At 40.1% G+C, this 21,167-nt stretch overlaps 1 protein-coding gene across 1 annotated transcript in view; it reads right to left on the reverse strand.

The window, feature by feature from the left end:
- Positions 1 to 21,167, reverse strand: part of PATJ (PATJ crumbs cell polarity complex component) — a 348,566-nt gene that overhangs the window by 58,710 nt on the left and 268,689 nt on the right. Inside the window, exons 31-33 of the mRNA XM_081223688.1 lie at positions 15,415 to 15,489; positions 10,894 to 11,008; positions 7,670 to 7,803 (exon numbers count right to left, since the gene is read on the reverse strand). Of these exons, the coding sequence (XP_081079814.1) occupies positions 7,670 to 7,803; positions 10,894 to 11,008; positions 15,415 to 15,489 (324 nt within the window). The remainder of the gene's footprint in view (positions 1 to 7,669; positions 7,804 to 10,893; positions 11,009 to 15,414; positions 15,490 to 21,167) is intronic.

A 21,167-nucleotide genomic window follows, 5' to 3' on the forward strand; every position in this document is an offset into this window, starting at 1 on the left:
AGTTCCATCTGGTACTTATTTATCTAAATTTTACTCAGCTTGCATAATATTTTTGCTTACAGTCATATTCTTTAAGATCAGAAATGCCCAAATCTGGAAATTCAGAGGTACTATTCGTTAACATTCTTTCAGTGTGATTCATGGACTTTTTGCAAACTCTGCCTTGATTTAAAATAAAACTAAGGTAATAAGATGTTTAGTATAAAAATATATGACTTAAGCAATAACAATAAAAGGAACTTGGCTTTGGGGGTTTACACGTCAAAGCAAACCACGCTCCTCATGAAACAGACTGTGCAAAGTTCATTTGAAGGAGAACAGCAAGATAAAACACTTAATCAAATGTAAAATAGTTTTCTACTCTGCTTACTTTAAAAAATATCTAGTGCTTTAAGTTGCCACAGTCCTACAGTTAAATGGTCAGAAGCTGTAACAGCTAAACAATAGTATGCAGCATGGTGAAGTGTTAAATCAGGTCACTTCAGAACCTGACACATGGTTATAGCTAAACCATGGAGAAGTTACCTCGCTTACCTGTGTCTCGGTTTCCTCACTTATAAAATGGGGATAATGCTACTCCCTCTCCTTCTCCACATAGTGTCCAATTGGGAGAGTCCTTCTATCTTGATGCTTCTTGCTAATGGACCTGCCCTAGAGAACTTCTGTTTCATAAGAATGAATTAAACTGGTACTAAATAGGCGGTGAAAAAATTACAGGTGTGCAACTTGGAGAGAAATGACCAGATTCTGAATATGACATTCCCAGGCCTTTTTAATACTACGAATATCTAAATTTTACAATCTATCCAGGGAATCCACTGACCTCATTTACAACAGGATGGTACCAAGAATATAAAGATAAAACAATTGCCCTAGTCTAACTGTATTCCTCTTACAAAGAGATAAGCTTATCTCCGGACCCAGAAGAATACCAGTATAGCAACTAGGACACATATTTATGAACTTTCCTTTCCAAAAGTGATAACAATTAATAGCTTCCCTAAAACAAAACAAGAGAACAATAATTATGCATTATTCTCTAGTTTAAAAAACTCAGGACTTTGAAGTTTTAAGAAATTTGTGAGATAGGAATGCAAAGGGGGTGGAAGGATAATGAATTTTCTTATATTGTCATTTTGAAAAAGAGATTTATAAATGTAAATGTTGCTCCTTGATTAAAAAACAAAGTCTAATAATAATAATATCCTTGCAGAGTGGCTGCCTGCCTTTGTCAAAATATTTCCTGGGATGGGGCACTCACTATCCCCAGGCAGTTCATGCCATCTTTGGTCAGCTGATGTTTAGGAAGTTCTTCCTTAAAATAACGTGAAATCTGTTTTTCACTGGGCACCTTGGGAGCACCTGAATTGTTCTCATCCTTCATCTACAAGGAGATAACCTTACATGCTTGCAGAAAGTCACTGTTGTCCTTCCTGGTCTTCACTTTTCCAGTTTGTTCAATTCTTCCTGAGATAACGTGGTTCCAACAATGTTCTTGTCAACCACATAATGATGCCCAGAAATGAACAGAATACTCTAGGTATAGCTAAAACCGGTCAGAGAAGCACTCCAGACAGATCTAACAGCGTGCAAAAGCCTTGCATCAGGTGGGAACAAGACTCATAAAAGGAACTGAAAAAGGCTGGCATGGCTGGAATTCAGAGTGATTACAACAAGGCTGGTTAGAGTCATATTTTTAAGTGTGCAAGGCTCTATATGGGGTACCAAAGATACAAAATAAACAGGTCTGTTCTCAAGAAGCTTAGGGTCTGGTGGGTGAGATGGATAACTCCCTTTCCCAGGTGAAGGTTGACGACACAGAGTGGTAGTGCTACAGAAGGGGCCCCAACAGTGCGGCTTTTGAGTCAGACTGTCTAATTAAACTCCAACTGGACCAACTGCTAGTATTGTGTCCTTGGAGAAGTTACCTCGCTTACCTGTGTCTCGGTTTCCTCACTTATAAAATGGGGATAATGCTACTCCCTCTCCTATAGGATTGTTGTGAAGGTTAAATGAGATGATGTTTATTAATTATGGATTAAGAACAGTACCTGAATCACTTTTTAAAAGTTTGATGCTGAAAAACAAATGGCTAATTATCTAGAAACAGAGTCATGTTTCTCAATATGCAGAAAACATACTAAAGACACGCCGATGAAGGGAGCAAAGGATCTACTTTAAGACGAATGTTTAACAATAATTAATAATAACTGAACTCAGTGTAGACAGGCACTGGGAAAAGTCCTTAATATTCTTTATCTTAATTAATCTCCATGCCAACCTTCCAACCTTAAGAGGAAGATTTGGTGGTCATCACCACTGTTTTACAAAGGACGAAGCAGATTTAACTCAGAAGGGTTAAGTCTCTTGTCCAAGGTCCCACCACAGTTAAAGATCTGGGATTCTGATACTGCAGAATCAGCATCATTACTCTGCTATGCTGCCTGTTAGGTTTAATAGAAACACTGTCTATAGTCTGGGACATTTGACAATGGTACTCAGAGAAAGGAAAATGCAGAGTGAGGGTTCTGGAGCAACTCTCCTCATTCTTTCTTCACTTCATTTGCTCAATCCCAAGGACAGTTCAAGTCTGCCAATATGCTTAAATAAAATATTTAAGTTTTTCTTTCTCTTCTCTAGAATTCCCAAGGCTGATAATAAAATAACCCCAATAAATGACACTGGAGAGCTATATTTTAGTTCTTCTGAGGACACTGCAAATAAAACTTCTAGTCAGTAAGCAAACATTTCTGAGAAGGGGGCATTGAGGGATTCCAGGACAGGCGTAAGAAATATGATGCAAGCATCATAAGAAGTAAGAGTCCATGGTCTTCCATTTGGCAGAATATGCCAAGTCTTCTGAGTCACAGGATTTCATGCAAATTACCACTCCAAGACCAAAAAGGGGGCGGGAGGGAGACAGGATGAAAAGATGGCTAGATAGATGGATGGAAGGAAATCTTAAAAATATTAATTAATATATGATCTCTTTTATGTAATGTGCCTTATCTGGTTTCCTGGCTGCGTGCCTCCCTCAAATTCAATTGTAGAAATCCCAGTGCCCCTCCTCAAAGGAGGCAGGGTCTTTGAGAGGCGATAAGGTCATGAGGGCAAAGCCCTCATGAATGGGATGAGTTCCCTTATAAAAGAGGCCCCCTTGCAGAGCTCCCTTGCTCCTTTCACCATGGAAGGATACAAGAAACCTGCAACCCAGAAGAGCGCCTTCATCCGACCATGTTGGCACCCTGACCTTGGACTTCCAGCCTCCAGAACTGTGAGAGAGAAATTTCTGTTGTTTGTAAGCCACTCAGTCTGTGGTATTTTGTTACAGCAGCCTGAACAGACTAAGACACCTGCTTACAAGAAACACATAAAAACTAGCCTGTATTAATTAAATCTAGAAAGTTCATACTACAGATTTACTTTTTTCCACTTTTCAGACAAATTCCCTATTTTAACAGTCCCTATTAGGATTTTTCATTGGTTGATCCCCTATATAGACCACAAACATTAAAGGCAGTAGAATCAACTTAAATGAGTGTGTGAGCTCTTTAAGGGCAGGTTATTTCATTCAATTTTGTATCCTCAGCACTAAGCAAAGGGCAGTCTTTGAGCAAACACATGCTTCCTATCAGAGGAGCCACACTCACCAAAAGCAGACCTGGGGACATATCATATGGTTAAAACAACAGAAGAAAAGCTTGTCATTGAGGACTGGGTCCAGGTGTGCTCCTCAACCTTCCCAAGGGGGTCACCCTCAGCATTACCTTGGTATTTTAAGAGGTCTATTTAGATGACTGGGTGCAAATACAATGAGATGCTAAGTGAGATCTCCCTCTGTGATCTCAGAAACCACCCGTCTTGGATCCAGAGAAACTATTTATAGCAGATAGAACTGATGTGGTGTCAAGACCAAGTCCCAGAGGCTTAATTCCTCTAAAGATGGCAAAAAAAAAATCTGTTGGACACACAACAAAGAGGGCACAGAAACCCTAACTGGGTGCGGGGAAGGTGGGGGGGTGGTTTGGGGCAAATGCTTAAGAAGGATCACCAGCCCTTAGAATGTGCTCTTTCTCAGCACCAGAGCTAAAATAAGGATGCATATCAGGATGCAAATAAGCAAGTGCAAAGGTGCTTCTGTCAGTGGATCTCAACATTGCCCATGATTTCCTTTAATACGCTCTCATCTTTGTTTGCTAACTTCCTGTTGGCTGGATGCACTCCCAGGACCTGCTTGGACAAAGTAACCTGGAGTGTCAATTAGGCTATGTGTCCCATATCAGAATTTGGAGCCAGGCCGGGGGGAAAGGAAAAAAAGAAAGACCTTCATTGTGGTAAACAATGGTTTTATTTGTTAAAGCACCTTCCACCCACCTCCTGTTCAGCCTCACCAAAATATCATGCCTATATATTACTTGTGAGTCTAACTTACAGCTTTTGATGAGGTACCTGAGGTTAGGAAATAAAAGCTGTGTCTCATTTCTCATTTTTAAGTGGTGCTTGTCCTTCCAAGGACAATGGGATTTGTAGTCTCAAAAGGCAGAACCATATATTATGAACCTCAAGACGCTCCTAAAGAATTTGTTTGGCTGCCTCATGGTAGCAAGAGAAGCAGAGGACAGTATTTCTCAAACAGCCTCTCATGCAGGATGCAGAAGGTGATGTCAAGCAGTGGAAGCCCTCAAGCTGGTGGCCAGCAGCACAAATGTACACAGTATTAAAGACCCAAGAGCAGACAGGCACATCTAACCAACCCACACAAAGCAAAAATCAAATCGATAACAACGAAAGGAAAAAAAAAAATCAGCCAACAAACTCATTCAGCTAGGCCAGACATGCTGATTAAAGTCTTCCAATTCCCTCTGGGAAATCTAATGCTGTCTTATTTTAACCAGTTATTAAGAGGCTTATATTTACAACAAATAAATCAGAGGGTGACTTTTTCTTTATGAAAGAATTCACTGAGGAATTTCCTTAAAGCGTAATTTCTCTGGTTCATTTCAAATAGAACTTTATACAAATTCAATTTATTTACTATTCAAGAACATCTCTTTGGGAAAACGAGGCAACAGGCTATGGGAGGCAGACATCTCTAATGTTCAAGGTCAACCAGCAGTCTCTGAAAACTACCCTGATGGCCTTCGTAGAACAATGATATATATGTATATACATAAAATTTTCTACTGTTTACAAAGTCTCTGATCCTCACCACAACCAAGTGAGTTGTGATTATTGGGCTTACTTAGTATGTGTGGAAACTGAGGCTTGGAGAAGGCACATGTCATGTGCAGTTGCTTACCATGTACTAGGCACCAGGCTAAGGTCATCTCTTTGATCCTCTTGGTAACTCTACAAGGTATTACAGTCCCCTTTAATAGATCAGGAAATAGAGGGGTTAAGGAACCTGCCCCAGCTGGGAATTGTAGAGAGGAAGTATGGCTGAGAGCTAAAGGAGAGGGATGGTCAGCCATCAGCTCCCAGATCAGCTGAGGAGAGATCATGGAGGCTGGAGAAGCAAGGGAAGATGTGGGGCGGGGCCTGGAGGAGGTACAGAATCTTGATGGGCGGGTAGGTGGTGCAAGAAGAGAGCAGTTTGAGGGGAGGTGAGAGAGTCTAAGAGGCTGGGATGCATGTGGGTCTGGGTAACACTGGTCTGGTCCTCTACTGGTGGCGTGTTACCTCCTGGTATGGTAGGAGCTTGCTGGATGGCTGAAGTGATTCTATGAACTGTTCAAAGGCCAGATCACATATAATTAGAAGGCATTATTAAAAACACAATTTGAAAATATAACCTAGACCAAATCACTTGAAGGGAAGCTTCTAAGGAAGAGTTTGCCCCTTTCCTCAATGACAAAAGCTGAACAGAGGGCATTCCAAGCCAGACAACAAACAAAGTAGAAAAGTTCTGGGGCCTTAAGGAGCCAAAGACCCATGAAAGGGCTGGGAGCTAAAACTGGCTGAGCTGGCTGACTCCAGGTGCTCCCAATTCCACCCAAGCTAATGAAAACGTCACAGTGCATGCGGGATGCTACACACAGCAGTTCCTGCCTGCACAGGCCAAGCCAGAGTAATTCAGGAAATAAATTATCCTGAACCCTGGAGAAAAGTTGTTTTTTTTTGTTTTTTTTGCAGTACGCGGGCCTCTCACTGCTGTGGGCTTTCCCGCTGTGGAGCACAGGCTCCGGACGCGCAGGCTCAGCGGCCATGGCTCACGGGCCCAGCCGCTCCGCAGCATGTGGGATCCTCCCGGACCGGGGCACGAACCCGTGTCCCCTGCATCGGCAGGCGGACTCTCAACCACTGCGCCACCAGGGAAGCCCCTGGAGAAAAGTTTTAACAATACTTTAATTGAGCTGAAGGAAATAAAATCCTTTAATAAATAAACACCAGCCTCTGAGCACATTCAAGTTCAGGTGGCTCACTAGTAAGGTCAAACTAAACATAGGATTCTCTAGATCAGTCCGGATAGCAGGAGAGAGGAAGAGCATGACCAGGAAACATGTAGAAGGCAGTAAGACCCTGGTTTCTGCCGCCTATGCTGTTCTTGAGTTGCCTAGTGCCTTAGGGGACTAATATTCATTACAGAAAAATAGAACAGGATTCCCTGCCCCCTCCAACAGTACTAACACAGAAACATTATATTCCTGTCAAAAATGTAAAGAATTATTTTATTGATACTATACTTGTTTTCACTATAAATCTGGCATATGCAATTTACTTCTTACCAAATAAAATGAGCAAAAGAAATATCAAAATGTTCATTTAAAAGCATATTCAAGGCTTCCCTGGTGGCGTAGTGGTTGAGAATCTGCCTGCTAATGCAGGGGACACAGGTTCGAGCCCTGGTCTGGGAGGATCCCACATGCCGCGGAGCAACTAGGCCCGTGCGCCACAACTACTGAGCCTGCGCGTCTGGAGCCTGTGCTCCACAACAAGAGAGGCCGCGATGGTGAGAGGCCCGCGCACCGTGATGAAGAGTGACCCCCGCTTGCCACAACTAGAGAAAGCCCTCGCACAGAAACGAAGACCCAACGCAGCAAAAATAAATAAAATAAATTAATAAACTCCTACCCCCAACATCTAAAAAAAAAAAAAAAAGCATATTCATTAGTAAGAGTGGTTGTCTCTAGGGGGAGGCCCTGGTTGGGATCGGGGGTGGGGTTGAAGGGCAAGGCTAGGGCAAAAGGATAGGAGGGAGATTTACCCTTCGCTTTATATCCTCTGTGGCAGTTTAACTTTGAATAATGTGCATGTTATTACTTATTCAAGTAATAACATGCACATTGATTAATCACATTTTTGTAAATCAAAACCCAGGAAGTTTTACATTTTAATGGCACTGTTGACCAGTGACAATCAAAATACTGAATAATCAAAGATCCATCATCCAAGTAAAAATTAACATTCTAGACCAATTAAAAAAAATTACGAGTAGACGTGAACATGGTCAAAATAAAGCCAAGCCTAAATTTCGGAAGTGGAGTAAGGGATGTACACTTTTATGTAGCAGTCCACTAAATAACAATGATGATAATGATCATAATAACAATCGTTCATCTACTTACATACTATGAAAAAGCCAAGTCTTCCACAGAAGTGACCCAAGGCCATAATAAGGCTCAGCATCTAACTCTGTGCCCGTGGATATAGCTCACTTCTAGAAACTTACCAAGGGTGTGTCTTTTCCTCCCACAATGCTGAGACCAAGCCCTGAACGCCCCTTGGATATTTCTATAATCATTTCCTGGCCAGGAACAATGGGACACGTGGCAGGGTCCACTGACATAGGAGCGTGGAAACCACCTGAAGAAGGAGTGAACACAAGAATGACTGGAATGTAGGAGATGCAGCTCAGCTCGCACACTCCACGGCTCGGCTCGGGGAGTGCAGCGTTTACGTGTGTTTATCATTTCACTCTTTTCCTCCCAAGCACCATGAAGTGAAAAGCTGGGTCACTACTGCCCATTCACCCGGAGATGAAACATGACGTTCCTATGACACTTTTGAGATTAAAACAATAGCTACCACCAACCCACATGATCAACCATTTTAGTTATACTTGAAATTTTTAAAATCTTAATATATACCGTGAAAACTGGTATGGAAAAATTTAAGTTGATTAAATGATTAAGTACATATAGGTATATGTTATAATGAGAATAAAGACTGGTATAAATGCTGAGCTACAGTTATAAAATACTAATTAAGAAATAGTGCTTAAGTACTTTCAATTAGGGCATATCATATGAATTAAAATGTATAAAGGATCTAATCAATGAAGTATGGCACAACTGAAAATAACAATCACCTAAAAATGATCCCCAAATATATACATAGTAAAAAAATAAATGTTATAAACACAATACTGTAGAATTAATTGCTAGGTCCGTAACTGAAAAGGCTTGTGAAAAGAGTTATTGCTGTTTTACTTTTAAAAATCATTGTTTTAGACTGGGTTTTTCTAAAAACTGGGGGAAAAAAATATTAACACATATGCATCCTCAGTCAAACCTAGCCCACTGAAAAATCCAAACATTCAAAATGTTAGTTTCAAGAGACTCTTATACAAATAATATTTTCTAGAGAACGTCAGCTTTTTTGATAACTAGTCTTGATCATCATGAGTACTGATTTTTACAGTGATATAATTTGGTAAAGGTCTGATAATAAAGGGCCCCATCTGCTGGTCAGCTGCGGCTAATGCACAGGGGCCAAGTTGAGATCCACAGACCTCTGTACAAGTTGGGGCCAGTACACTATGGCCCGAGGACCAAGAATGGTTTTTATTTCAGAAGGTTGAAAAACAAAAATCCAAGGAAAAATAACATTTCAACACATGTGAAAATTATATGAAATTTAAATTTTAATGTCTATAAATAAAGTTTTACTGGAACACAGCCCTGCTAATTCATTTACATCTAGTCTACGGCTGCTGACAGCAGAATTGAGTAGCTGCAACAGAGAGACCACGTGGCCCACAAGCCTTATATTTACTCCTTGACTCCTTACAGAAGAAGTTTGCTGACACTTGGTAGAAAACAAAAGAACACAGGCCCTAGATAAGCCTGTGAGGGCTCTGCTCTGACTCAGTGATAATCATTGTCTTCGAGACCAAAGGGCACAGGTTTCGGGGTGGTACAGAAGTGGATGTGAGTTCACAAGAAGGAAATTAATAGTGGGTGCAGCTGAGGCTCATTCGTCATCAGAAAAATGCACGTAATCATCATCCAGGAGGCTGTCTGAGGAATTAAAGAAACAACGTGCCTGAGGTGCTCAGCCCAGGGACTGGCACTGTGTGGCTTTCATATAGGTGCCGCTCCTGACCACGTGGAATTTATTAATCGAATGGCCTCTTGTGTAACAATGACACAACCTCGGCAACAATTTTAAAAGGCCATATCAGAAGGCTAGTAAATCGTAAACCTAATTTGACTCGAGATCTTTTCGCAACATATGTATTTCATGCTACATTGTTCACTAATTTCCAATAAAAACAGCGTCATAGTTTCATGGATGCTTTAAATAGTTTATACTCCTTATGTAAATCACTAGCTTAGTCTGTTGAGTGAGGAGAGAAAACATAGTAAGAGATACTGGAGGAGTATCTTTCCAGTATTTCTTTCCCTCCTCTGCTTCTGCCTCTGGCTACCCTATAGCCAGTCCTGAGTCAGTCTTGGTATTTATTTCTCTCATAGAATCCAGCCCAAAGCCTGACTCCTACCAAGCCCCCAATCAATGTTTGGTAAGTAGATGCCTGAATGAATACAATTTCCACAGATTAAATTGTGGGATGATTAATTTGTGCTATAGAGGTAAAGATATGGGATATATATTATCAAAACTCAATTGGTCTACATTGGAGTCATCAAACTTTTTTCATAAGAGGCCACATGGTAAATATCTGGAGCTTTACAGGCCATACAGGCTCTGGTGCCGCTACTCAACTCTACCCTTATGGTGTGAAAGCAGCCATAGACAATACCTAAACAAATGAGTATTCCAATAAAATTTTATTTATGGACACTGAAATCTGAATTTCATATAATTTTCATGAAACATTCTTTTGATTTTTTTCAACCTTTTAAAAATGTGAAAACCATTTTTAGCTTGCAGACCATATAAAAACAGATGGTGGGCCAACTGTGACCCAGGGGTCATAGTTTGCTGACCACATCCATCAAGTATTTTAGTAAAAAATCTAGTGCTTAAGAATAACACCTGCCTCATAAATTTTTTATGAGTTAATATTCATGAAAAAATATGTAAAACGCAAATACCATAAAGGTGTCAGGTCTGCTAAATTCATGCAGGGTTATGCTTTACCATTGGTGAGCATGTGTTTTAAATAGTCCTTCTTTTAAAACTGACTTACATTGCATAAAAGCAAAATGGAAATACTCATTATTCATTTTGAAGGTCTATTTTCAACCATTAGTTGGCATAATTCAATCCAGGAATTCAAAGAGAGAAAGTGATTATCAATTTCTTTAAGCACTGAAAATCAAGTCTTTAAATAGATTACATCGACATACACAAGGCTACAATTTGGTTCAATGTGATTTTTAAGAGACATTACTCATGAACTAAACACAGTATTTTGGAGAGACTAGAGAATAATCTGGAAGCCTCAGATTCAAGTAGCATTTACTAAGGGCTTTTTTTGTTCTACTACTTTTATATTCAATAAGTAATAGGCAATCCCACTAGTGGAGATGAGAAAAATGATTTTGGAAGTAAAGTGACCTGCCCAAGTCCCAAAGCTCAGGAAGTAGAGCAGGGATGCCAGCCAGGCTTCCTGACTCTTGGTCCAGTGCTCTCTTCAGGACATCACAATCCCTTCCTTTTCTAAGGTTTGATGAGTGGATTCAATTCTGCTCAGAGAAAGACTCATACCATAGCCTGTGAAGTCTGCATCTGTTGAATGGTATGAAGTTGGTGCTAAAGGGATCTCTTGTGAACTGAAGGAGACTTTCGTTGAATATTTTTGCTGTTTCATTCGGCTGTCGGCCTACAAAAGAAACGAAAATTAGACGAATGTCAGAGAGGAGAAAGGTAACAAGAGGAGAAGACTTTAAAATTGGTGTATTGTTACCAAAACAATGGTGCACTCCAATAATGCCTCTTGAAAACTTGGAGTTGGAGAGGTGGCAAGGGGAAGTCAGGATGATTTCTGTCCCATTCCCCATGCTTCCCTATTTAACTTTATATCTAAAATGCTTTGGTGAAGGATGGATCAAGGAAGGGAAGAAGGATAGAAGCTATCTTTGTGGTTTGTGTATGAAGCTGGGGCCAGGAAGCATTTTTACACGATGAAATCAGTGTGAAGTCTGTATATCTGTGCTGTGCTTAGTGAAAAATAATCTGTGCTGCAGATGTTCTGAGCACATGACACTGCCCAACTTTTGTGAACATATTAACATAGTCAAAGATGCATGAGGTAGGTTAATTGAGCATTAGGGTTAGGAAGAGACAACAAACCCAGGTACATCATTACACTTCACTTCACCTAAAAGAATGCTTATTCACCTTTGATTCCCAGTGCCTGGAACATAGTAGGGCCTCAATAAACGTTTGATGAATGAATGAATGAATGCAGAGAGAAAAATTGAAGACATGGAAACTCAGAGTAGGAAATAAATCTGTAATTCAGTGAAGGTACAGAGACCTTTGCTGTGAGAGCTTTGGAAAATTAACTTGTAATTCTGAATTTTTATTGATAATATCTCTAATGAATATTAGTATTAGAAAACTAAGAAAAACCAAAAGGACTCCATGCTTGCTTAACAGGCAGTTAAGAAATATAGGTAGTGACCTGGCCTGCCTTCTGGATCTGTAGTTAGCCAGGAAACCCATCCCCAGCTGGAAGATTCTGCTGGAGGCAATGAAGCACCAGGCTGTCCCTGGAGTCCAGAAATAGGATCAAGGTAACTGCTCCAGAAAAACAACACCCCAAGATTCCATCAGTGGAAGTCTATGCCTCAATACAAGGCACTGTGCAGTATGTAACAAGAAAAGCAATACCACTCATTGTATGTCTGTACTGTGCTTTCCAGCTTTCAAAAACACTTCTATATCCATGAATTCATTTAATCATGAGAGTAACCTTGAGAATTAGACAATATTACTGTTCTACAGATAAAGAAACCAAGACACAAATGTCAAGTGACATCTGAAATCATACAGCTAATTAGAGGACTAAAAGTCGGCATTTGAAGAATGTTGCAAGTTTAAAGTGTTTATCAAACAGTTGCTAGGTTATGATTCTACTGATGTTCTTTTTTTTCTCTGCAGTTTTTCTATCACCATCATTTAATAATGACTGTTCACTTATTTAAAAAGGCTTTTTTGAATATATATTTTCAGTGATTTTAAAAAGAAGAAAGTGAAACAATGACAAACTAGGGGTTGCTACGAGAAAACTGAACCATGGAACCACCTAAATATCCAATTACTCTAGAGACCACACTTCCCAGCCTCCTTGAAGCCAGACATGACCACAGACTAGTCTATGATCAATGGAATGTAAACAAACATGAACTGTACAATGTTCAGGTCATTTTCTTAAGGAGAACAATCCTGCCTTCCCCTTCTTTAGATGAAATGTGGATGCAATGGTAATAACTGGAGCAGCAGTCTTAGACCAAAAAAATGGATGCTATAGTTTGAGGATGGTAATCAAATAATGGTACAGTAATCAGATAAGAGGTGCTTGGGTCCGTGACACCATGGAGACACCATGTCATCCTCAAACTGATCACAGCCACACCGTTAGGTAATAGAGAAACTTCTTGCAGCAACTGAACATAATCTTAACTCACACAGTACTTATGTCACCTTTCCTTTGTATAATCCCAAGAAAGAAAATTGACAACAAAGCTAAATGCCAGCTACAGAGTTCTTTTATGAAAAATGGTGTGAATTTTAAAACAGAAAAGCATAAGAGACAGTCATCACTACATCATGACTTTTATTAACAGCAGAGAACATCTGTTGCTCATCTTTATTTCCCAGTTAACGTAGCATCCATTTCATTGTGCATACTAGGTAGGTTTCTAATAGATATGGGTTGAAAAAATAAGGAAGTAGTCCATAGAAACCAAGTGAAACAAACATATGTTTAGAGGCAGACCACTTGTTGGTAGATGTGGTGATGGATGAACGTAGCTCCCACGACTCATTCATTGACATAAAACCAAACTACCAAGAATGAAAGATTAGAAAACTTGGATTTGTAGACTGTAACCTTTAAAAATTATATTAAAATAATTTTTTAAATTGGGTCATTTGTAGAGACGTGGATGGATTTAGAGACTGTGATACGGAATGAAGTAAGTCAGAAAGAGAAAAACAAATATCATATATTAACGCATATATGTGGAACCTAGAAAAATGGTACAGATGAACCGGTTTGCAGGGCAGAAATTGAGACACAGATGTAGAGAACAAATGTATGGACACCAAGGGGGGAAAGCGGCAGGGGGTGGTGGTGGTGGTATGATGAATTGGGCGATTGGGATTGACATGTATACACTGATGTGTATAAAATGGATAACTAATAAGAACCTGCTGTATTAAAAAAATTAAATAAATAAATAAAATAGATAACTAATAAGAACCTGCTGTTTAAAAAAGTAAATAAAATAAAATTCAAAAAAAATTTTTTAAAAAGAAGACAGATTGGATTTGCTGCTGAATGTTACTGTATTCGAACATCAGACTTGGAGTGGACTTTATAAGTCATCCAGCCTAACTAAACCAGGGGTTCTCAACCCTGTCTTCGTAACAGAAACTGCTAGGGAGCCTTTAAAATTTACGAATGCTGGAACCCCCATTCTAGACCAAAGAAATTGGCACTAGGGGTGTGGAGTTCAGTCAAGTGTGTTTTTTTTTTGGGGGGGGGTGTTTGTTTTTTTAAGTTGAAACTTATGTTTTAGTTAAATCATGGATTCTTAACACAAGATAAGTGGGTTTCTAAGAGATTTATAGAGGGAATTCTAGGAACTATAAAACCTCTGCGGTTGTATCAAAGTTACACTTACCAGTGTTTTTCTGGGGAAGGAGTCTACACTTCATCAGATCTTCATGATAAGAAAAAAAAATCACTACTCAAAAGAAGACAGACTGAGTTTTCTATCACTAATTAGCTGTGTGATCACAGGCAAGCCACTCAACCTCCTAAATGTCCTCATCTGTAAATTGGTGGTGATACCTCTATACCTTGCAAGGTTGTTGTAGAGACTGAAGATAGAAGTACATAAATAAACCTATCACTATTCCAGGAACAACTTAGGAGTTTAATTAATAATAGCTACTAATGTTTGTATGTCCTTTGATAACATATTAATAAATGATCAGCCAGCTTCAGACTGAAAACCTTCAGGGATGAAAAATTCCATTTCCACAAGGAATCTCATTCCTTTTGTCATAGCTCAAATGGTTGGGAAGTTGTTTATGATGAGCTGACACAGCTTCACTGCAGATGTTGCCAAATGATCTCTGAGTCATTTCTGTTCTGCAGCTATAGAAAAGGGTAATAATCACTTTCTGAAAGGAGAATGACTTAGATATTTAAGTGTTCACTTTTCAGCAGGGAAAAGAAAGGCCAGAGGATGTGTAGATTCACCCCAGTTCTAAAATTCTGTGGTTATAAAATTTTAGAGATGTTTGATATATGTCTTGAGATAAGTGGCAGTATGTAAAGTACTAGCACATTAATACTATTTGCAAATATATTACATAAAGTAAAAAAAAATCTGGTTCTAAATTTTTTAAAATTGCTTACAACTTTCAGTTGAAGTGAATTTTTTTCAGTTGAACCTTATTTCTAAGGTTCTTTCTACACCTACTTGTTTTTATTTAGGTTTTTAGCATATAATTTTGGATACCTGTAATCTCTAGTAATCTATAGTTCCTTAAACATAAAAATAGTTAATATGGTAATAATGTAAATTTTAGCAGCACAAAAAAAAGTTCAATGGCAAAAAAAGGACAAAAATTTGACAAATAGAAATTTATAGTTTTTTAAGAAGAATAACTATATAAATACAAGGAACACTTGTTACTGCATTTATAATTCTATAAAACTACAAACTCTCCTTCTTAAAATTTTTATTCATGACATTATGTAAGGCATGGGGCTCTCAAAATTTAGGTGCAAGTGTGTTTTCAGAGATGCCTCACTTTTAAACACCTGCTTAGGGTGTTGGTACAGGAAGACATAAAAAGGGTATTTCCACACATCCTGCACAGGATCGGTGATACAGCTGTGGGTTGACTTCAGGTTGAAAGACATACCTTAACTTCCTGCCAAGTAATAAAGGATCAGATTTCATTGCAACCATCTCCTTTTCTTCTGGAACCCATTTATAACACACACCATCCGAGTAGAGCAAACATAAAGGGTCAGTTACGTACGCTGTCAGTTGGACATTCCAGTGCCTTCTGCTGACCTGCCACCACACCTTGACCAACCACTTGGGAGATGTCTTCCTAAAATGTAAAAGATACGGCCAGTTATTGGTATTAAACTGTAGGCTCAACTGTCCTCTCCAAATTCAGCAGTCAAGCACCATTTAATGGGGCTTGAAGCTACTACATAAATGACCAACACACCAGGCAGAAGAGTTTTATTCATCCACCTGGACTAACTCTCAGAAATGAACACAGGCTTGTCATTTCCAAATGCCTTTCAGATCTGTCAGGCTTTAAGCCTATCAGATACCTTTTGATGGTCATTTCAGCCAAAGTTTTTTCTTCTTGAACCCTTTCAGGGTTCAAGTCCTGATATTAGAATTTCTTTCCCCTTAAAATATCCAATTAGAGGCAAAAATGTACACTCACTAAAGACACTGGGAGATAAAAGTTAGTTCTGAACTCCATGGACAAGTGCAGACTTCAGACTTAGGAGAGACGCAAACTATCAAAACACATGTGAAACTGATGCATAGTTAAAGGACAGTTAGTTGAAATAAATGATGACAGTGATAAATTGACCAGAATGCTTGTCTGCCTCCCACCATATCCCATCCTTTTTTAAAGGCAATTTACAGGGGAAATTATTATATGATGGTTTACTCTAAGGCCTGAACTCATGCATTTTGCTTGGACAAGGCAGGGAACACAGAGAGAGACTGATCTGGATAGGAGAAAGGATGGGTTTACTTGGCCATTGGTAAATGTCTGAGAGATACCCAGGCAGAGAGTCTAGTACATAGTTGGCAGATAGGTAAGCTATCTCAAGGTGAGAGGAAAGGTGTGACTTGTATAGTAGAGTGTTAGGAGTTTGTGACCCTACCTTCTCAACTTAAAAGCTCTGAAATCCTAAGCAGGTTATCTGACCTCTCCAAGCCTGAGTTTCTTCATATATAAAATGGGAAAAAAATAAGAGCAGTTACACACTAGGGATGTTGAAAGGATTAAATGGAGCAATACATAAAAAGCACTAAGCATGGTACCTGGCAAATATCAAGTATTTAATAAAGATGCTAATGATGATAGTAAATGAAGTCAACCTATGATAAACCCACGTTCCTAACTCTGCTATAGGGTTGGTGAAAACAATTACCTGGACAGGACACTTTCTCCTTTGGGGAACACTGGTGTACTATTTGACACCACCACTCCCACCCCCACCCTGGTTGCTTTTCTGGGCATATTGATATGCTCTTTTTTTTTTTTTTTTTTTTTTGGCTGCATTGGGTCTTTGCTGCTGCGCGCAGGCTTTTCTGTAGTTGCAGCGAGCAGGGGCTACTCTTTGTTGCGGTGAGCAGGTTTCAGTAGTTGTGGTGCACGGGCTTAGTTGCTCCCTGGCATGTGGGATCTTCCCGGACCAGGGCTCGAACTCGTGTCCCCTGCATTGGCAGGCAGATTCTTAACCACTGCGCCACCAGGGAAGCCCTGATATACTCTTTCTTCAACAGGCGCCCATCAGATTTGCAACAATACAATAGATAATGATCAGATTATGCCCAGCCATTCATTATTACTAGATTAGGTTATAATTTCATTTTTGTCTCCTCAATTCCCTATTAGTTTCTAACCTGAGAGATTTAACCCCACCACGTAATATCCTGAGACTACAGCCTAGGACCCCTGGATGACTGTGAGTACCCCTAGCTGCTTACTTCTAATATTTTTTAGGACCAGAACTATCTCTCATTTAGATTCTCTCTTATTTCCCCCATATGGAAGGAAGATCCTAGAACTCTTCTCCCTCATTCCTAGCTTTTTCTTTTTTCTTTTTTTTAACTTTGCTCCTAAACAGATTATGTGACATAAAAAGAATTTAAAAATTACCTCTTCCCTTAATTCTTCCCTGAGCCCCTGGGTGGTGCCCCTTCACAGCATGACCAATTTATTTTATCAGTATTTTTTTGTAACATTATATATATTTAACAATCTTATGTGTTTGTCTCTTGTATACTAATATCATTAATTTTGTCTTATTTGTTTCTTAAACATATGGCAGAATAGAATATAAGCTTGATAAAGGGCTAGTGGTAAATGAATCAAAGTTCGGGAACTTAAATCTTAAATGCACCTGGGTGGATTTCATGGTGCCCATGAAAGGAAGGGCGCACAGTGAAGGTGACCCTGTGGCCTCTAGTTTAAAGGATCACAGCTGAAGACAGAGAAGAAAGACATGGGAAAGTCAGTAAATGGTGCTCATGGGAATTTTCAGAATAAGAACTCTAAACTACCTTATAAACGGAAACCACTGGTGTTGTTCCCTCTAGTGTGGATCAAATGGCCTTAGGAAGGGCAAAAAGTGCCTCTATTTGAAAATGATACTGCAGAGGTCTGCAATTCTACCTTTGTTTAAACCCAGATTAACCAGCGATGTGACAGAAGGGCTGACTTCCCCAGTTAAACACTTTAAAACCCAATTTGCATATGACATAGGGTACTACTACTCGTAGAACTTGTCCTCATCATTTGCACTTGTAAATGAAAAGAAAGGGCACTGGCATATAGCAGCGAGAAAAATCTGGGTTCAGATTGGTTCCACTACTTATTAGCAGCAGTAGTGCTTAGAAACCTTCATTTCTCCCAACAGTGAGAATGCAGTAACTGCTACCTGAATGAAGCGTTGCCATCAAAGTTGAGTTCAACATATGCTTGCTGAGCACCTGCTCTGTGCTGTGAGAAAAGACTAATGGAGCCTTGCACTTATGACATGTACATATCTGGTGAGACAGAAACTAGAGGAATAATTATGGAAATATTGAATTACAGCTGAATGATATATGTGTGAAGGTATGTGGCAGATAGCAGGTGCCCAAGAGGTATTAATTTCCTTCTCTTTCTCTTATCCTGTCCTCAAAAATGTGGAAGGATGAAATCAGAGCTCTGAAAAGCATCTGACCCACCACAATGTCCCATCTCTTATACTGATTACCCTGAAACCTCTGGTCCAAGGGACAGAGCCAGTACATGATGGTGATAAAACAATCGCTAGAACTTACGGAGCACGGTTGCCAGCTACCAAGCCAGATAGGTTACATTTTTTTTTTTTAATTTTCTGGGGATTTAAAAAAATTTATTTACTGATTTTTGGCTGCGTTGGATCTTCATTGCTGCATGCAGGCTTTCTCTAGTTGCAGCAAGCAGGGTCTACTCTTCGTTGCGGTGCGCAGGCTTCTCATTGCGGTGGCTTCTCTTGTTGCGGAGCATGGGCTCTAGATGCACGGGCTTCAGTAGTCGTGGCACACAGGCTTAGTTGCTCCACGGCATGTGGGGCCTTTCCAGACCAGGGCACGAGCCCATATCCCCTGCATTGGCAGGCAGATTCCAAACCACTGCACCACCAGGGAAGCCCAGGTTACATATTTTAGATATCGATGTACACAACAGACCTATGAGTTAGGTACTTCTATCATCCTCATTTTAGAGTTGAAGTAACGGAGGTACAGAGAATCCAAAGTATATGCCAGGGGGCTTCTCTGGTGGCGCTGTGGTTAAGAATCCACCTGTCAATGCAGGGGACATGGGTTCGACCCCTGGTCCGGGAAGATCCCACATGTCTCGGAGCAACTAAGTCCGTACACCACAACTACTGAGCCTGAACTCTAGAGCCCATGAGCCACAAGTACTGAGCCCACGTGCCACAACTACTGAGCCCGTGTGCCACAACTACTGAAACCCATGTGCCTAGAGCCCATGCTCCCAACAAGAGAAGCCACCGCAATGAGAAGCCTACGCACCGCAACGAAGAGTAGCCCCTGCTCGCCTCAACTAGAGAAAGCCTGCACGCAGCAACGAAGACCCAACATGGCCAAAAGTAAAAATAAATAAAATAAAAATAAAATAAAATAAAATAAAAAAAACAAAGTATACGCCAGGACAGAACTTAACACAGACACATCTTGCTCCAAAGTCCCTGCCCTTAACCGAGGGGTAAACCACAGGGGCAGGGAAAGGCTCACTTCCTCCCAACAATTCATACAAGATTCCCAGGAGTTGGCCTCAACATAATGATTCCATTTTTAGATTCAACAACTTGGAACAAGGCATACCTGCTTATTTCGAGCCTGGGCAGGAAAAATAAAATTCATGGCACTTGCCACTGCAGTGACCTTGGGTGAGTCACTTTCCTTTGTGTTTACAATTAAATTTAGAACTTACTAATCCCTCAACTATTATTCCAAGGGAGCTCTTAGTGCCTTCAAAGATGAGGTTCTGGGACATTTTAAGGTGTTGACTTTGCACAGGGGACCTCTAAATAAGAAGACTGAGAAAGGAGTGTGGAAAGATCTTCTCATTTCATGAAACATACTGATATGACACATTCTGTGTGCATTGTTATAATCCTCAGCGCAGCACTATGAGCCGCTGAAAGAAAATGCTTGGTGGGCCAGGCAAATTACTCTGATCAAGAGAAGGAGCTTCAGAGGGGTGGACGTAAAAGGCAACACTGGGAATGTTCTTTATAATAGATAATAATGGATTGATATCCAGCTTACAATCACCAAAGCTGGTTGACTTCTGTCCCAAAGCTGGGTACTCAACATGTCTGTCTGTCTGGCCACGGTAACTGGTCCAAGTGTGGACACCCGAACCGCACAAGAACATCCTATAGATTTTCCAAAGTGGACCCAAGGGCAGAGAGCCAGCCCCTTTCTGGCAGAGAGGCTTAGGAGCCATGGACAGCCATGCTCATACCATGCTGAGGAAGCCAGTTTGAAGTAGAAGAGAGTCAGACAAATGTACAGAGTCACCTCTGCCAGCACCAGGTCTCTGGTTCCAACTGTCCCTTCCTGCAGTTATGTAAAAAGAACCTGTAGCCTATCAGTGAATTTCCCCTTCTGTCTATAAGATCAAGTTGAGGTTTTATTGCTTGCAACCAAGAGACTTCTGATTAAAATGAGGTGGAGCCCAGAAACGATCAGAATAACAAACTCACTGGAGTGAGTCTGTAAATAGAGATGAAGTGAACTGAGTACAAGACAACAAACTAAAGAAAGCTGCTCAGCCTAAAAGTAGTCAAAGGACAACTTTTGCCTAGATCAGTCCCACCCTAATTCTTACCCACTCATCTACCCACCTGGATCAGGTGAAATCACATTAGCAAAAGCTCCCACAGCATCTTAACTTTCCCTTCAATAGTACTCATCAACACTAAGTCATTTATTTAAAGTCAGATTCAAATCCAGGCTGTGACGCTTATTAGTTGAGTGTCTCTGTGCCTCAGTTTCCTAATCCATAAAATGAGGATAACAATAGGCTTGATTTCATATAAAATATGAATTAATACACTTAGAATGATGCCTTTTGGAGCACATAGTAAATGCAGTGACAGAGTTAGCTGCCATTATCCTCAGCAGTTCTGAAAGCTTTCTGAAGGGAAGACTTAGTGTCATGCTCACTGTGATATGCCCTGTGGCTTGCACAGTGCTGGGGATATAACAGGCCTTCAATATAAACTCCCTTATTTTCTGCTTTCTTTGAAAGATAAGATAATCAACATAGGTTTTAGGTTATATGATCTTAAAATTATGTCAGCAAATAAGCCCTCCCCAGAGAAGTGAAAACTTTACAGACGCAAAGAACATCATAACATTTCTGAGAAGCTCTGGGATTCAGATGATGGGGCACCAAACACAGGTAAGAAAGTACGAGTTCAGGGCTCTGAGCTGTCACAACTAAGAGCTTCTCTGGGCCCATTATGC

Source organism: Mesoplodon bidens (assembly GCF_964165515.1).
Source record: "Mesoplodon bidens genome assembly, chromosome: 2".
In the NCBI taxonomy this organism is placed as follows: Eukaryota; Metazoa; Chordata; class Mammalia; order Artiodactyla; family Ziphiidae; genus Mesoplodon; species Mesoplodon bidens.